This window comes from Neoarius graeffei, chromosome 20, assembly GCF_027579695.1.
Source record: "Neoarius graeffei isolate fNeoGra1 chromosome 20, fNeoGra1.pri, whole genome shotgun sequence".
Taxonomy (NCBI): domain Eukaryota; kingdom Metazoa; phylum Chordata; class Actinopteri; order Siluriformes; family Ariidae; genus Neoarius; species Neoarius graeffei.
The window spans coordinates 6,871,026-6,890,877 of record NC_083588.1 but is presented as its reverse complement, the minus strand read 5'-3'; the positions used below and the strand labels follow the sequence as shown (position 1 = coordinate 6,890,877).

At 42.2% G+C, this 19,852-nt stretch overlaps 1 protein-coding gene across 1 annotated transcript in view; it reads left to right on the top strand.

Annotated features, from left to right (window-relative positions):
• LOC132869387 (uncharacterized) overlaps positions 1–19,852 on the top strand; it is an 86,286-nt gene that overhangs the window by 11,714 nt on the left and 54,720 nt on the right. The window contains exon 3 of the mRNA XM_060902724.1: positions 5,861–6,160. Coding sequence (XP_060758707.1) covers positions 5,861–6,160 — 300 coding nt within the window. The remainder of the gene's footprint in view (positions 1–5,860; positions 6,161–19,852) is intronic.

Below are 19,852 nucleotides of genomic sequence, written 5' to 3'. Positions count from 1 at the left end.
CAATTTCCCTGAACTTTTGGGAATTGTTTCCATCGCAGCCATACAAATCCTCTGGCGTACCTCCATTTCATGTCCCTCAATATCACCTGTGTCTGAAACTGACCTAAGATATAAATCACTAATTTCCACGAACCTTACCCAATCTGCCTTTTCGAATATCCACCTCCCTGACCTCACTCCTGGTCTTAATCTTATCTCAACATCCAAGGTACAAACAATAGGATAATGATCGCTCCCTAAAGTATGTCCACACACTTCCCATTCACATCTTGGGGCTAATCTATTTGATAAGAGTATGAGATCTAGCACTGACTCACGGCCCGTCCTCACATCAAACCTAGTTCCCCTACCATCATTTAAACAAACTAGGTGCCTATCATTTACCAAATCTTCAATTACCAGACTATTGCTGTCAGTTCTATCTCCACCCCATAATATGCTGTGGGCATTAAAATCCCCAACCCACATCACATTTCCTCTATCCTGTCCTTCTATTCCCTCTAGATCAGTTAGTCCCAACTGTTTGCAAGGATTATAATAATTTATAATTGCTATATTTCTATTACCTGCCCAAATTTCCACCACCACATATTCCTGCTCTTTCCCTACACCCAATACCCTATATGACATCCCCTGCCTCACAAAGGTAGCACATCCCCCTCCATTTCCTCCCATTCTGTCCCTCCTTACAGTTATATAATTAACCAAAACAAAGTCAAACCTGGGTTGAAGCCATGTTTCTTGGACACAAATAACATCTGGTTTTATGATCATACCATCTATATACTTTTTAAACTCTTGCCCATTTGCAAGCAAACTCCTTGCATTCCATTGAAGAATTAACATAATGTAAAAGATCAACCTGTGCCTCCCTCCGGATTTGCTGGTACTATACTAAGCCCAGGGTGGCACGGTGGTGTAGTGGTTAGCGCTGTCGCCTCACAGCAAGAAGGTCCTGGGTTCGAGCCCTGGGGCCGGCGAGGGCCTTTCTGTGTGGAGTTTGCATGTTCTCCCCGTGTCCGCGTGGGTTTCCTCTGGGTGCTCCGGTTTCCCCCACAGTCCAAAGACATGCAGGTTAGGTTAACTGGTGACTCTAAATTGACCGTAGGTGTGAATGTGAGTGTGAATGGTTGTCTGTGTCTATGTGTCAGCCCTGTGATGACCTGGCGACTTGTCCAGGGTGTACCCCGCCTTTCGCCCATAGTCAGCTGGGATAGGCTCCAGCTTGCCTGCGACCCTGTAGAAGGATAAAGCGGCTAGAGATAATGAGATGAGATGAGATACTAAGCCCATCCCTCACCTCCTCCCATTTCAAGCCCACCATACCCAGATGCTGGATTGCTGCCTTTGTAATAATCTGAATTCTTTCAGTCTTCGATTTGTCCTCTGCTGTTGCATTTATCACACCTGCAATAAATATGACCAGGTCTCTTTTCTCCTTCCATTCATATTCCTTTGTTTTAACAGATGCTAGCCCCACCCCCCTATCTTTAGCTGCAGCCAAGTCCCCTCTGACATTTCTTCCGTCCTTTCTAGCCTGATCCACCTTTTTAACTGCTTCCGCATACGTTATTTTGTTTTTCAACTTTAAATTATGAATTTCAGTCTCCCTTCTCATGACTTCACATCCCCAAAATGCTGCACTGTGCGCTCCTCCACAATTACAACACTTAGGACTCGTTCCCACATCACACTTTCCGTATTCGTGAGCTCCCCCACATTTTGCGCATGTTTGCACCCCTTTACAAACTTTGGCAATATGATTGAATTTTTGACATTTAAAGCATCTCATAGGCTTATGAATGAACTCCCTCACCTTATACCTCATGTACCCAAGATAAAGCTCAGTTGGTACTTCCCTAGTGCTAAACTGAATCAGAATTGATTCAGTCTCCTTTTTCTCAACTCCCCTGGTCAATCTAGTTGCACTCTGAACCGCTTCACACTTTTCTTTTAGATTCTTTACCAAATCGTTCATCTGCACTGACAGAGGAATGCCATATATCACACCTTTACTTCCCTCACTACCAACTCTCACCACTCGCACAACTTTTGCCTTCCCAACAACTTGCAACCTTTCAGCCTTCACTATCTGTTCCTCAGACACACATCCAATTAATAAATTACCATCATCCAATATTCTGGCATTATTTATTGTCCCAACCTGGTTTTTAAGTATATTCATCAGTTTTATTGGGTCCATATTTTTAACACCACCTCCTTCAAACCTCACAACAACAAAATAGCATTCTCCCTCTCTCCCCCCTTGTCTCTAGTCATAGCCAATCTAAACCTTTTCCTCGATTGCCAGCTACCATCATCATCATTATCAATGCCATCCATACTAAAACACTCATCTCCCTGACTCTCCGCCATGGCAGAGCACTCTTAAGAATGTCGTATACCGGACCTATACAGGCCGTCGGCCGACACCCTCACAGAGTTCTCCAAACACAACCTAGCCCTAACCTAACCAAACGAACAAACAGAAAACAAAATCCGCCTCTAACCGCTCTCCTGCCAGCGATCGGTTTCATTCAACAGAGAAGCTTGGGAGGACTGCAGCTTAAATACACACAGGGGGGAAGCAGGTGATCAGCAACAGCCAATGACAGTCACTGAAAGATAATAAGAGGAAGTGAGTGCGGGCGTGGCCGGTAATGCTGAGTGGAGATGTTACCTGAAGAGAGAAGCCCACAGGTAGGACCATGACAGAAATTTAGTAATGGCGTTTTTAAGTGCATCTGCCTCATCTCATTCATTCATTTTCTCGCTTGTAAGTGAGAGCTTGTCAAGAGCTTTAATGACGTCTCCATATCTGTACTTTAATGCAATAAGTGCATCATAGTGGGAGGACCAGCGGGTTGGGCAGAGACGTTTCAAGGTTATGTCCCTGCTCTCTGGGCTCAATAAGTCGCCAAATAATGCCCATCTCTTAACACTGTTGGCAAAAAAGTTGTACAGTTGTTCAACCACATCATAAAACTGTCTAATCTCTGGGACAGTTTTGACAGAATCATTCAGTACCAAATTCAGACGATGAGCCGCACAGTGCACTTACAAAGCAAGGGGCTCCCGCTCCGCTATTCTCGCTTGAACACCAGAATAAATTCTGCTCATGTTCGCTGCACCATCATAACCCTGTCCATGGCATCTGGAGAGATCTAAGCCATTCCCTTCAATGAAGCTAATAATTCGGCCCTCCAGTTCAGAAGCGGATGCATTCACAGTTATCCTGAATCCAAGAAAAGTCTCAACTATCCTGATATCTGTAGCAACACCCATTTCATCTCGATCAATTAAAACATACCTGAAGACCTGGCTCAGATGATCGCACTTTGCTACATCTTGAGTGGTGTCCATAATGATGGAATAAAATGGAGATGCATTTATTTCATGAACTATGTTGATCTTGACTCTCTGTGATAATATATAAATTATCTCATCCTGAATAGCATGGCTCAGATATTTAACTGATCCCTCAGGCTGGCTGATCAGTTCTTTCAGGACAGGGTCATAGCGGGCCAACAGTTCAATGATGGACAAAAAGTTTCCTATGTTCCCCTGCCCAATGGACTCTCGGTGTCCCCTAAATACCATGTTACATGACGCTAAGGTCAGTGTGACATTCACAATGCGCTCTAACACTTGCCTCCAAAAGTTAGCCGCATTATGAACATCCCTCTCCATATCAGCATCTATTGTGCCATGGAGTTTCCACTGCTCATAGACTACACACGCACCGAGATGGATCTGGGTAGATTCATGCACTGCAATTTTGGAGGAGATACGTTTCCAATCTCTAACTCCGGCGGCACGGTGGTGTAGTGGTTAGCGCTGTCGCCTCACAGCAAGAAGGTCCTGGGTTCGAGCCCCGGGGCCGGCGAGGGCCTTTCTGTGTGGAGTTTGCATGTTCTCCCCGTGTCCGCGTGGGTTTCCTCCGGGTGCTCCGGTTTCCCCCACAGTCCAAAGACATGCAGGTTAGGTTAACTGGTGACTCTAAATTGACCGTAGGTGTGAATGTGAGTGTGAATGGTTGTCTGTGTCTATGTGTCAGCCCTGTGATGACCTGGCGACTTGTCCAGGGTGTACCCCGCCTTTCGCCCGTAGTCAGCTGGGATAGGCTCCAGCTTGCCTGCGACCCTGTAGAAGGATAAAGCGGCTAGAGATAATGAGATGAGATGAGATGAGATCTCTAACTCCATTTACCCAGGCATTAGTGTAGGAGGGGGCTTGATGATTGGCAAAAAGCCAGCAAGGCTCACAATATGCACAGTCAAGCTTGGGCAAGTAGCATAACCAGCTTCGTGGAAGTTTAATACCAGCTTTAGTGACAGATGTGTAGTAATGGGTTGAAAAACTGTGATTGCCAGTGACGGGAAAGGGACCATTTGGCTTACATGGGCCAGTTTGAAGGATATACTTCTTCACATTAGCATCTGCAATGTTTTCAGGGAAATTACCATGGTCTGTTGGAAAATTAGCTGGGTTTGATGATTCCATGCTGGGAATCATGCTGCTCACTTCAGCTAACTCAGCTACCTCTCCACGTTCCCTACCCTCCTGATTCTGGTTGCTCATCTCAGCTAACCCCTCTCCACATTCCCCACCCTCCTCTATACGACTTTGGCCAGAGCTACTGCTAAGCACCACCACGCTACTGCTGCCAGTGCTAACACAGGACAATGCATGTTCACTACTAGCAAATTCAGGGACAGGAGAAGGCAAAGTAAAAAATGAATCCAACTTTGGAAGTTTAGAGTTTGCCTCCTCTTTATTTTTCTTTTCCTTCCTCTTTTGTGCCCCACTTTTACTTTTAAACATGCTGAATTCATTTCTAGTAGACAACCAACAACCGCAACCAGGCATGCACTTTCCTAGTCTTGTTGTATGTCATCAGACAGATGAGGACGTGAGGCAGCCTTTAGATCCTACCCATCATGCATTGCAGTTTTTTTGCAAATTCCTTAAATAAAAAACAATTAAATACAAAAGGAACAGCTTAGTTTAGCTTGAAAACATTACAATTTATTCTATTTTAAGTTTGTTTCGGGATTTCAGAGGGGTTTTTTTATTTTATTTTTTTAACCATGATAAGAATGTGGAGCAAAAATGAGAGATATATAGGTCAACTAGTCTGTAATCATGTGAAAACTTGTAGGTTTCAAGGAATTTCCAATGAAATTGCGGAAGGCACATTTATTGAGAGGGCCTGAATGTCAAAGGGTGGGGCCCTGTACGGCTCCGCCCCTGATAATAATCATTCTCTATGCAGTATTTAATCCTTGTTGCCTATTTCACTGATCCTTGAATATATGATTGAAAATTATAGTATTTGATAAAGAGGTTTTCATTAAAAGCCACACATTTTTTATCAGATGAATCTCATCCCCATGTTTTAAATAAATTTATTTGGAGCGTCCATGATATAAGTGTCTGTGTAAATTGGATAGAAATGAAAACACATGAGAACAAGCATCCCTCTGTGAACCTTGCAGCTGGAACTACTGTCAGAGCTGTTGTTCTAGAAATGTGAAGGTTGAATCAGTTGGTCACAGAGATACGCAATTGTTTAGTTTAAAACCCCAGTCTTCAAGGTCATGTGATGCATTTGATGCAAATCCTTCACCGATGTCTCTTATATGAGGGTGGTGAGTGTGAGTGTGTGTAGTGAGGAGGAGAGCAGCTGAACAGTTTAATTCACTTCAGTTTTATCCCAAACAATGATGTTCTCATCAGTGCTGCTGCTGCTCACAACTGCATTCTGTAAGTCTCCATGTTGGCTGAATGAGTTTAGATTTCAGACCTGGTTGTGAAAATGATTTGATGACATTTGATGTTTTATTGTTGTTATTCTCAGGTGGTGTTGGTGCTGTGGAGCTCACTCAGTCAGCCTCTGTGCTCGTGAAACCTGGAGAGTCGTTCTCCGTCTCTTGTAAGGTCTCTGAGTCGAGCTATTGTATTCACTGGATACAACAGCCTGCTGGGAAAGCTCTGGAATATTTTGGCGAGCTGTGTAGCAATGGCGTTACGACTCTCAAAGATACAGTGAAAAGCAAGATCAGTTTCAGCCAGGACACATCCAGCAGCACAGTTTATTTAAGAGGACAAAACTCTCAGACCGAGGACACGGCTGTGTATTACTGCGCCAGAGACACGGCACTACAGACTACCTGCAGCCCTGTACAAAAACATCCCTGTTAATTTTCATCTCCCTGCAGTCCACTTGTCCCCTGGGGCGCCTGGTATAAATGAGCTCACAGGGCTCAGACCCCTCTATATTTCAAAGACAAAATGAAATTAACATCATGTTTCATCTTTGGCCTCAACATGAAATTATTTGTTGTCCTGAGCAGGATATACAGTTAATCCATCATGAATAATCTGTCAATCCATTCCATTCAATAGTTAATGTGAGGGAGGTGAAGTGTTATTGCAGCATTCAGACTCTCCAAAGGCCAGGTGGATCTGTCAGATATGTCTGTCTGTTTGTCTCTCTCTCTCTCACACACACACCTCTTATATGAATGCTCATTGCCCTTTAAACCTCTGTATTTCAAAGACAAAGGGAAATCAACATCATGTTTCATCTTTGGCCTCAACATGAAATTATTTCTTGTCCTGAGCTGGATATACAGTTAATCCATCATGAATAATTTGTCAATCCATTCCATTCCAATCCATAGTTAATGTGAAGGAGGTAAAGTGTTACTGCAGCATTCAGACTCTCCAAAGGCCAGGTGATATGAACATCACAGTTTATAATTTTAAGGTAATGTCTGTCTTTGGACACTGAAAGTTTGACTTTAACAGCTTGAATGATGATCATATTCCAGTTCTCTAAACTGCTCTGATCAGTTGGAGGGAAATCTCCTCGTCTTCAGATGTGATGGAGCTCAGAAGTTGTGCCTCTTGTTGCCTGGAAAGTATGTTCACTTCACTCAGTGCACAATGACAAAATAATCTCACAAACTTAGCTGTTTAAATTCATGCTCCGAGCAAGAACAGCATGATTTGTGTTCAGGAGTCCACAAAACAACAAATAACTGTGCTCATGAGTTAATTAGAATTTTCTATATTTCTGCATAAATGTGTCCTAAAACATCATCAGATTTTCACACAAGACTGAGACTTATTGTCATTCAACCATGCGACATGATAAGAACGAGACGCAGTAAAGTAAGTTAACTCAGAAGTAAAATAGTTAAATCACAAATAGAATAAAATAGAATAAACTAAGATTGGATTTAAAAATAGAATAAACTAAAATAAAAGCTATCTAAGACAACATTAAAATTCAAAGGACAGTAAAATAAAATATTGCACAATGTACTGCAGTGGCACGGCTTAAAGATGTTGTGAATGGCAAAAGTATGTGAACCTTTTGCTTTCAGTATCTGGTGTGACCCCCTTGTGCAGCAATAACTGCAACTAAATGTTTCCGGTAACTGTTGATCAGTCCTGCACACCGGCTTGGAGGAATTTTAGCCCATTCCTCCATACAGAACAGCTTCAACTCTGGGATGTTGGTGGGTTTTCTCACATGAACTGCTCGCTTCAGGTCCTTCCACAGCATTTCGATTGGATTAAGGTCAGGACTTTGACTTGGCCATTCCAAAACATTAACTTACAGCAGGTTATGGTCGTTGAACTGCTGGCTGTCCAGGTGGTGCTCTGAAAACAGTGTGGGCTTTATAGATAATTGGGCTAATTTTGAGGGCACTGCTGGCCTGTTAGGGCGGGACGGTATCCATCCCACTCGGGAAGGTGCTGCTCTCATTTCCTGCAGCATAGGTCATAGTCTCAGAACAGGCCTAGTTAATTTCTGACAATCCAGAGCCAAGGCCAGGGAGCAGACGAACAGGCTAAACCGACTGTCTGCTAGCTGCACAGAGTCGTCACTCAGGGCCCACTACATCGAGACTGTGTCTGTTCCCCGAGCTCAACAAAAAGGTAGAAATTTTCAGAGAGTTTGTTCCAGTAACCTAATCAATATAAAATTAGATCATACTGACTGTACAGCTGCTGCCAGCACCTTTGATCTAAAGGTGGGGCTATTAAATATTAGATCTCTTACATCTAAAGCGCTAATGGTTAATGAACTCATTACTGATCAGGAGTTTAATGTACTGTGTTTAACAGAAACATGGATTAAGCCAAATGAATATATAGCATTAAATGAAGCGAGTCCTCCTGGATACAGTTATATACACCAGCCTCGTCTAACTGGCAGAGGAGGAGGCATCGCGGTTATTTATAACGATTATCTAGGTGTAACACAAAAACCTGGTTATAAATGTAATACATTTGAAGTTCTTCATACTCATATAATGTATGTAGCCTCGAAAAATAAGTCTACCCAGTTAATTCCATTGCTTATTATTTACAGGCCCCCGGGGCCATATTCTGAGTTTCTTTCTGAATTTGCAGATTTTATCTCAGATCTGGTTATTTCCTTAGACAAAGCTTTAGTTGTCAGAGATTTTAATATTCACTTCGATAACCCAGAAGACCCTTTAAAAACAGCGTTTGTGTCCATCTTAGACTCAGTCGGGATTAAGCAGAATGTCATAGGACCGACCCATAATAGTGGTCACACCCTTGATCTAATACTAACATTCAGATTAAACGTAGATAATATAGTCATACTTCCACAGTCTGAAGTTATCTCAGATCATTGTCTCATCTCATTCAAGATATGTCTGAGTAATAATATATGCACCTCACCACGCTACTGTATTAAACGTACTTTCATGTCAACTACTGCACAGAGCTTTATAAATGATCTCCCAGAGCTGTCAACTTTGATTGGGTCACTGTCAGCCCCTGCAGAACTCGATCAGGCAACTGAATGCTTAGAGTCAACATTCCGCAATACTTTAGATAATGTAGCTCCTCTAAAAAGGAAAATGGTCAGAGACAAAAAATTAGCACCCTGGTATAATGATGACACTCGCACATTAAAACAGACCACTCGAAAATTGGAACGTAAATGGCGTCAAACAAAATTGGTAGTGTTCAAATTAGCTTGGAAGGAGAGCTTCCTGAAGTATAGAAAAGCTCTTAGTGCTGCGAGATCAACATATTTCTCCTCCCTAATAGAAGATAACAAAAATAATCCTAGATTCCTATTTAATACTTTAGCAAAATTAACCAGGAATAAGTCCACTATCAACACATGCACACCTGCAGTATGTAGTAGCAACGACTTCATGAATTTTTTTAATGACAAAATTGAGAATATCCTACAAAAAATTCAAACTACTAATTTAAGGTTAGACAATGAAAGTGACCTTGCAGTTAACAATATAACTGTATCAGATCATCAGTTAGAATGTTTTACTCCCCTAAAAGAAACTGAATTACTTTCATTAATCTCTACATCAAAAGCCTCAGCTTGCGTACTAGATCCCTTATCGACACATCTATTCAAACAGATAATGCCTGGAGTAATTGAACCGCTTCTAAAAATAATAAATTCTTCTCTTATGATTGGCTATGTACCCAAATCCTTTAAACTAGCAGTTATCAAACCCCTGATTAAAAAACCTGACCTTGATCCCTGTCAGCTGTCCAATTATCGGCCAATATCAAACCTCCCCTTTATCTCCAAGATCCTTGAAAAAGCTGTGGCACAGCAGTTATGCTCATATTTACATAGGAATAACATCCATGAAATGTATCAGTCAGGCTTTAGACCTCATCATAGCACAGAGACAGCACTGGTTAAAGTAGTAAACAACCTACTGTTGGCGTCTGATCAGGGCTGTGTCTCGCTACTTGTGTTGCTTGACCTTAGTGCAGCATTTGATACCATTGATCATTCCATTCTTCTGGATAGACTAGAAAATGTTGTGGGAGTTAAGGGAATGGCCCTCTCCTGGCTCAGGTCTTATCTAACTGATCGTTATCAGTATGTTGATATAAATGGTGATATTTCTAGACGTACCGAGGTAAAGTTTGGTGTTCCACAAGGTTCTGTCTTGGGTCCACTGCTTTTTTTCTCTATATATGTTACCTCTGGGCGATATTATTCATAAACATTGTATTAGTTTCCACTGTTATGCTGATGACACACAGTTGTATGTCTCTGCAAAACCTGATGAGAGACACCAGCTTAATAGAATTGAGGAATGTGTTAAGGACATTAGACACTGGATGCTTATTAATTTCCTTCTGCTTAACTCTGACAAGACTGAAGTACTTGTGCTAGGACCACATACAGCTAGAAGTAAGTTTTCTGATTACACAGTGACTCTGGATGGCCTTTCTGTTTCTTCACGTGCAGCCGTAAAAGACCTCGGAGTGATTATTGACCCCAGTCTTTCATTCGAAACTCACATTGATAACATCACCTGGATAGCTTTCTTTCATCTCAGAAATATTGCAAAGATAAGAAATTTAATGTCATTGCATGATGCAGAAAAACTAGTCCATGCTTTCTTTACCTCCAGGTTGGATTATTGTAATGCCTTACTGTCTGGATGTTCCAATAAGTGCATAAACAAGCTCCAGTTAGTTCAAAATGCAGCAGCAAGAGTCCTTACTAGAAATAGAAAATATGACCACATCACGCCTGTCTTATCCACACTGCATTGGCTCCCAATCAAATTTCGTATTGATTATAAAATACTACTATTGACCTTTAAAGCACTAAATGGTCTCGTACCACAGTACCTGAGTGAACTTCTGCTCCTCTATGACCCGCCACACCTACTTAGATCAAAAGGTGCAGGCTATCTGCTGGTACCTCATATAGTGAAGGCTACATCAGGGGGCAGAGCCTTTTCTTACAAAGCCCCACAGTTATGGAACAGCCTTCCAAGTAATGTTCGGGAATCAGACACAGTCTCAGCATTTAAGTCTAGGCTGAAAACATATCTGTTTAGTCAAGCCTTTTGTTAATGGTGTTTATGAGGTAAAGGAGTAGATCTGGAGGGTCCTCAGACATCGAGTGTTTTGGTAAACTGGGATGTATGGATGCTGTCAGTCCCCACTCGCTTGCTCACTCGAGTTTGTTGACGGTGTAGTGGCTGGCTGCTTTATGTCCCGGGGCTCCCTCATGCCTGTGTTACCTTCTGGCTCTCTCCTTTTAGTTATGCTGTCATAGTTAGTTGCTGGAGTCCCTGCTTGTACTCGGTGCAATATGTATACTGCTCCTACTTATTCAGGTGACATTGGGCATACCTAACAACCTGTGTTTTCTTTCCCTCCCCCCCACCCCAAATCTGTCCCTCTGAGTTACATGGAGACAACAGGAAATCTTTTGGTGGAGAGGGTGGAGACCTCGACTGGCTATCGTAGCCTGCAGGGAATCGGCCGTCAGACATTCTGTCGCATGTCCCAGACCCGGTGAAATGTAACTGAATTGTCTTGGCCAGCCCTAAGGGATGCAGATGGGAATCTGCATCTCATCATTGCTGAGGAGTGTGCTCCCATCACCCAATCAAGCATCCAGCCAGAGCAGGTCATGATATATGTTTTACCATATTAACATGCCATTGTTGTGTGTTATGCCTGATGTAAAGACTCTCGTCTCTGCGAGCCTACCACACAGATTTAATACTTGTCATTTTTAGGGCATACCCAACAACCTGTGTTTTCTTTCTCTCTCTCCCCCCCCCCCATCTGTCCCTCTGAGTTACATGTTGATCCTGGGATTGAGATGCTGGCCTCTTCTGCCCCTCGGACCTGCTTGATCCATCCTGGTGCCCTGTGTCTGGTCGGAGTTTTATCGCACCGCTCCTGTGAAGGACGGCCCCATGAGGACAGTTGAGGGTTATACCTGTTAAAACTGTTAATATTATAGTCAGGCTGTCTGTTGTTGCCCAAATGAGGATGGGTTCCCTTTTGAGTCTGGTTCCTCTCGAGGTTTCTTCCTCATGTCGTCTGAGGGAGTTTTTCCTTGCCACCGTCGCCACAGGCTTGCTCATTGGGGATAGATTAGGGATAAAATTAGCTCATGTTTTAAGTCATTCAAATTCTGTAAAGCTGCTTTGCGACAATGTTTATTGTTAACAGCACTATACAAATAAACTTGATTTGATTTGATTATAACCCTCATCATTAAAGTTAAAATATAATTTTTACAAATTCTAGACACTTAATTTTTAACAAGTAGTGAAATTCCTGGTGTGGTTCAGTGATCAGCCCTTTGGAGTGTTTTAATTTTGAACTTGCTCCAGTGCACACCACCAACTTGGAGATCAAAGGCCAGGCTAATTGCCCCAATTGACATCAATTGGTTTTGACAATTTCAGTATAAAACCAGATCCTTCTTGAATATTCAACTGCTAGTAGTGTATGGTCTTGTAAAGAATTCACCATGGTTGGGGAAAGTACTTTCAAAAGATCTCTGGGATAAAGTTGTAGGAAAGTACAAGATAAGAGAAAGCAAGAAAAGGTACTGAAGGCTTTCACTATGCCTCTGAGTCGGGTTCAGAGCATCATTAAGAAGTAGAAAGTGTATGACACCACCATCATCTTGTTGAGATCAGGCTGTACATCCAAACTGGATGACTGAGCCAGGAGGATATTGATCAAAGAACCTACCAAGAGGCCAGCTGCAACTTTGAAGGAGTTACAAGATTTTATGGCTGGGACTGGTCATCTGTACGTGTTCCAACAATCTCACAAGCTTTACACAAAGTTGGCCTGTTTGGCAGGGTGTTAAGAAAGAAGCTGTTTTTTTCTTAAAATGTGCCTTACTTTTGTTTGCATGATGCAGAGACACACCTCAAAGATTCTGATGCTATGTAGCAAAAGGTGCTTTGGTTAGATGAGACCAAAACTGGCTTTTTTGGACTAAAATCCAAGTGCGATATGTGGCAAAAACAAACCACAACCCACCTTTGGAAAAAAAAAAGTCTCCTGTGAAGTAGGGTGGTGGCAACATTGCAGGGATGTTTTCTATTCACTGGGGATGGGGCAATTGATAAGGACTGAAGGGAAAATGGATGCTGGCAAGTACAAGCAAATTCTTGATGAAAACCTGTGCCTTTCTGCGAGACAGCTGGTGGGCAGGTTGTTCATCTTCTCACAAGATAGTGATCCAAAATATCAACAGTTGGTTCCTTCCCAGCTCCCTCCCCTTCCCCTCTCTCTTTCAAAGATGCAGTTGATGTGACTGAAAGCACAAACCGTTCCGTTCTGTAGACTTGACATCTTTACCCCTGATCGTTCCAAAATACTGACAATGGACACCCCTTCCAAGAATGTGAAATAAATTTTCTCAAAGAAAACTTGACCATGTCAACAATTACACGCATCTTTTCTTCTGTTCATATGGAGTACCAAACAGATAGCTGATTCATTGCCACACTGACAACAGACTCCAGACACTTATCCATGCATGTCCTCATGAGCTGGAAATATTTCTTCAAATAATCAATTAAAAACAAACACATGAAGTAATAAAATGAGTTTAATTCAGAAAAAAAATTAATTTCAAGAATTATTTAATTTATTAGTTCCTAAATATAACTGAAACACAAATATTTTTGCGAAATGATTATTTTCTTCAAACACAAGACTGAAAATATATTCAGATCAAATCTGTTTGTTCATTTTTGTTCATTTGTTCCTTTTAAGAAGTTGGGATCTTTTGGTCGACACAGTTTTATGAATGAAAATGTTTGAAGAAAAGCTGTTCTGTCAAAAGCTTGCCATAATAACCAATAAATATAGAACCCATGCTGCATGCAAATCCCCCACAAACATCAGACAGATATAAATCCACTGCAAATCCACAGCAGCCTCTGTGTTTGTTCGAGTACAGCAGAGGAATCATGAGCTGGTCTCTTCTTCTTCTGATATCCTCTGTGTCCTGTGAGTAAACGCGTCTCTTCACAACTTACTCACCTTTTTCATACACACCATATTTCAGTCTGAGTTGAAGAAGTGAAGTGTATTTAATTGTTTCTGTTTGTGTTACTGTTCTCCTCTTCTCAGATGTGCATGGCATCAGTCTGACCTCGTCTCCTGCTGAGGTAAAACCTCCCGGAGCCTCAGTGAAGTTGTCCTGTCAGGTTTCTGGCTATGCCCTCACTAGCTATGGCACAGGCTGGATCAGACAGCCTCCAGGAAAAGGCTTGGAGTGGATCGGGATCATATGGGGTGGTGGAAGCATAGACTCTGGAGCTTCCTTTAAAACTCGCTTCAGCATCTCCAGAGACACGAGCAGCAATGTGCTTTACTTGGATATCAGCAGCCTGGTGCCAGAAGACACGGCTGTTTATTATTGTGCAAAGACACACAGCTGTACACCTCAGTGGGAGGGCTGTCCAAAAACTGAGGGGATGGGGACAGTTTAAAAAAAATTTTGAACTCTTCTTGATCAAAACAGTCAAACACATGCAAAGCCTCTAGAGGGCGACATTGAAATATTATCCACACAACGTTTTTCCTCTGAGTTTTGTGAAGATGTAATTTATCCTTTGTGTCTCCTGAAAAACAGTCCTCAGTTATGCTAACAATTTATACTCAACTTCATTTTCTACAAAGGATAAGTATCTCATTGTTTCAGATGGTTTTGAAGTTCTGCTGAAGCAACACAATTTTATCCAGTTTCAAGTCACATGCATGTGTCACTTTTTATCTCATCTCATCTCATCTCATCTCATCTCATCTCATCTCATCTCATCTCATCTCATCTCATTATCTCTAACCGCTTTATCCTGTTCTACAGGGTCGCAGGCAAGCTGGAGCCTATCCCAGCCGACTACGGGCGAAAGGCGGGGTACACCCTGGACAAGTCGCCAGGTCATCAGAGGGCTGACACATAGACACAGACAACCATTCACACTCACATTCACACCTACGGTCAATTTAGAGTCACCAGTTAACCTAACCTGCATGTCTTTGGACTGTGGGGGAAACCGGAGCACCCGGAGGAAACCCACGCGGACACGGGGAGAACATGCAAACTCCAAACAGAAAGGCCCTTGCCTGCCAAGGGGCTCGAACCCGGACCTTCTTGCTGTGAGGCGACAGCGCTAATCACGACACCACCGTGCCCCCCAAAAAAATGAATTCATAATTTTTTTTCATGAAATAAAAAGAAATGCACACCACTTCACACCTTTCATGAAGCCAATGTGTTAACATCAGTTAGTTCATCCTTATCTTGTAACTGATTTATTGCATCCAGAGTGGTCATGGACACTTCCTATTCAAATTGAGTCGTGTATAAATACCATGTTAATGGTCTGTCTGGTTATCAGTGTGTTTTCTTATAATACTCCGATGCTTTAAAATTGTGTGGGGACAAACTCTGAAAATGATTTTAGCATACTTCCTTTTATTTGTGCTAATTTCATGTACGCTTCAGAGATTTTCACATGATGCAAGGAAAATTAAATATTTTGTCTCGTGTTTCTTCTCGTGTTTGTTCTCGTGATCTGCTGAGGTTAAATTTCCGAGAGCCTCAGTGAAGTTGTCCTGTCAGATTCCTGGCAATGACCTGACTTGCAATGGCACAGGCTGGATAAGACAGTCTCCAGGAAAAAGGCTTGTAGCAGATCGGGATCATATGAGGTGGTGGAAAGATAAACATTGTTGCTTCCTGTAAAACCCACTTCAGCATCTCCACAGACATGAGCAACAATGTGCTTTACGAAGACATCACACTGGTGAATCTCGGGCACATGCCTAATCTGTACAACCATGATCTTTGATCCCCCAGATGGCGCTGCATCAACAACCATCATTCATCTATCGCAGATATCTATCACCACATGGGCTCGGGATGACTTTGTCAAGCATTACAATACAGTTACATCGACAAATGCAAGTTAAAACCTTCCTGTGCAAAAAGGAAACCTTTTGTTAACTGTGTCCAGAACCAACATTGACTCCTCTGGGCTCAGAGGCATCTGGGATGGACGATAACACAGTGGAAATGTGTGCTGTGGTCAGATGGATCAGTATTCCAGGTCTTTTACGGAAGAAATGGATGTCTGGACCAAAGACGAAAAGGACTGTCCAGACTGTTAGCAGCAACAAGTCCAAAAGCCAGGGTGTGTCAGGGTATGCGGTTGTGTCCGTGCCCTTTGGAAAGGTAACAGCATTAATGCAGAAAAAACAAATTGAGATTCTGGAGCAACATATGCTGCCTTCAAGATGGCATATTTTCCAGGGAGATTTCAACAAGACAAAGCAAAACCACATTCTGCACACAGGACAAAGGCATGGCTGTGGACAGAGAGGGTGCCTGTCCCCAATAGACAAAGTGTTATGACTTTCAAAATGAAGATGACGAAGTATGCAACAGTACATGATCCCTGGACTGTTGCATATTTTAAGACCACTTTACTGTTAGAATGAAACAAAATAAGACCTCTAAGGCTTCCTCATTAGGTCTCTTCAGTCCCTAAACATCTCTTAGGGTGTATTCAGACCAGGATAGTTCGACAGTTCACTTGCTTTGGTCCGAACCAAATGTTTTTTTTTTATTTTTTCATTTTGGTGCGGTTCGCTTTCACACTGTACATTTTAGTAAGCGGACCAACAAAGCCACGCGCCCTGAGGTCGTTCAGCTATTGGTCAGAGACGACACGCGCACAAAGCGTTAAGTTCAAAAGTAGTCATGGAGGCTTTCCGTGCTGTTATTCTTTTTAATGTCATCAAAGCTGTATGTTTTTTCCAGTTTTTACTGTTTTCACAATTGTGCGATTACTATGCTGTTGTACAAGTAATTTATCAACGACGACGACAAAGGGCAAGGCGGCTACGGAGGATAGCGCTGATGAGCGCACATCATGTTGTGACAGTTCTGGCTCTTCACGCAATAGATGAATTTCTTTTTTGCGTCGCTAGTACTGCCACTTTTTGAAAGAATGTCCCTGATTTTAATGTAGGTCTGACGGAGTTTCTTCACTTTTAGCCGACATTGTTCTGGGGAGCACGTGAACCCCTTCTCCTTCATTTTCTCACTGAATACAGCAAACACGTCGGCATTTTTGTGTGTTCTCTCCAAAAGCTCAGATATGTGGACATCTGCCCATATATCCACAAGGGTGCGCGTTTCTTCCTCGGCCCACGTTTGCCCCTTACGCATTTTTTGTACTCGCCTACCACTGGTGACTGAACGACCCTTGACAACCGAAACAGCTCAGGTGGATAAGGCGCCATAAAATAAATCTGGGGACCCGGGTTTGATTCCAACCCGAGGTCATTTCCCGATCCCTCCCCGTCTCTCTCTCCCGCTCATTTCCTGTCTCTACACTGTCCTATCCAATAAAGGTGAAAAAAGCCCCCCCCCCAAAAAAAAAAACTTTGCGGTGGAGTGTCAAGACTCTGTTTCCCATAATGCTCGACAAACGACGGAAGCTCCCGAGGTACAAAAAAACAAAACTGTCAGATTTGGTCCGGTCTGTTTTCACACCTCCAAAAGATCCGCACCAGGGTTCCTTTGGTCCGGACCGAGTCCGACCTTGCAGCTCGGTCTCGGTCCGCTTGTTTGGTCCGGACCAGAATTCGGTGGTTTGTATTCAGACCAACCCAAAAGGTCCGGACCAAGGGAAATTTGGTTCGGACCAAACAACGTACGTGTGAATACGCCCTTAAGTGCTGCGAGAATGAATGACAACATAATCAAGTGGTCAGTGTTTTACACTCTCAACTTTTTTTGAAATGGCTTTCTTTGAATGAATGAATGTAAATAAATAAATAAATCATGAGGTAAAACATTATTTAATGTGATGTTTATTTTTTTAGTACAATCAAGGTCGAAGATTATTTATAATTAATTGTATTCAGTTTTAATTTCAATTCCAACATACTTTTTTTCCTGTTGTACTTGCTGGGTTGAGCTTGTTGGATCAGGTCTCTGGGTCACTGTGACCCAAATTTGGGTGAACTCTGGGGAAACCTCCAGCATGCTGGGTTGGGGATGCGGACCGGAAAGATTCATTTTCTGGAATTTTCCACTGTGTTTGTGGAGACAGAACAGCAACCAGAAAAAGTCTGAAGTAAAACGAATCCGGTGCAACTGTAAGAATGTTTCACATAACTTAATTTTTAATTTGGTTTAATGTTTTGAAATTATTATATTTTGCATTAAGGCATGTTGGTAATTTTACCGTGTAGATTTGTTTAATAGGCAATATTAGCCTGCTGACAAAATGTACAGCAGTTACCGTGAGCTGAGGGGGAAATGTTGTTATACAGCAGCCTTAAATTAGATAAATTAGTGTTAACTGACATTTAACATTAATTTAGGGTTATTGTTTATCTTCTAGCTCGTTAAAAATGATGTCACGTTTTCTGTCCAACATTAGCTCACTAGCACTGGAGTCGAGTTGATGCTAATCCTGTGTGTGATAATCGTTAGCCTGCTGACAAACAAGTATACGAGCTAAAGTTATTCATAATTATATTCACAGCTCACATTTTTATTTATGGCTGCTTTCTAATCATTATTGTTACTTCGAGCGAGTTTCTTTGTGGAGTTGAATTATTGCTAATCCTCCGTTTGTTATTCGTCACTTGTGGTTTTAATAATGTCCGCTGATATGATGTTGATAAGACCGCTTTCACACGGCGGGTTTTTGTGGAGAAAAATCGCTTCCTTTGTGCTGATAAAAAGCTGCGGGTGTCACCACATCGAAAAAATAAAATAAAATCAGCCCAGCATGCTCAAACTGCTCCGTTATCCAGATTATAGGCTCCATTTTAGAGAGAAAGGAAGAAAAAAGCCTGTGTAATGACTGGGGTTGTCGTACATTATTCAGGCGAGCACACACTGGAAATCCAGAATTGAACCGTAATTCCCTTGTACGTTCGAGGCGCATTTCTAGTTTCAGGAGGAAAAGACCTTTTACAGAGATCAAGTTCACAGTCCATTGCTGTTCAGGAGTCACACTGCGGAATGAATGAAAGGACTTCTGTTCCTTGATGGGTTTATTGTCATGCAAATGTTGCACCGATTTCCTTTTAAATGGCTGGAAGAGAAGCTGCTTCATCACCCAGATCCATTTCAAACCCACTGCAACTCAGTCCAGAACCGACAGTCCATCTCTATCCCACTCCCAAAACAGCTTTCCTCTTCCTATTATTATTATTATTATTATTATTATTATTATTTTGTTGTTGTTTCTGAATCTTTTTCAATTGTAAGTAACTTTAAAAACGCACAATGGAATTCAACACGATATCACTTTAGATCCATGCATATATTTGAAATTTATGATATTGTATGTAATGCGCACACATCTTGAAACATCGATAAAGGACATTTATTGTCAAACTCAAGAATTAATTCACAATAAAAAAAAATTCAAAGTGACAGTTGGTCCATGGTCGGACCGTCATGCTGGAGATTCTGGGTCTGTGTCGTCCAGAGGTCTCAGCAGCAGTGACTGAGGGTGTCAGGAATCTGTCACGGAGGTGAGCTAGCCTGATGTGCTGATCCTGAACTGGCGTCGTGTCTCGAGGCTGACCAGGGCGTGGACGATCCCTGGTACTCCCTGTCTGTCTGTAACGCTGACTCAAACGGGAAATGGTCGAATGATGAACACCGAAGTGCCGGGCGACCTCTGTCTGTGTACTTCCGGCACGCAACATCCCTATGGCCTGTTCACGTTGATTTTGGCTTAGGCGTGGCATCTTCAATAATGACAATTTTCCCATCATTTCCCCCGGGTATTTATAGGCAAGATTGTGTGTGTACAGTGTATGCAAAATTTGTTTGAAAATTAAAGCCTGTCCATGTCATTGACTACCCGAGTCATATTGTACGTTATTGAGTACAACTCCCTTAAATTCTGATTTGAGCACAGATTTGGAACTTATTCGGGCGGAACGAAGTTATTTTTCCATTGTGATATATTTCTTTTCTTCTTGAGATAAACTC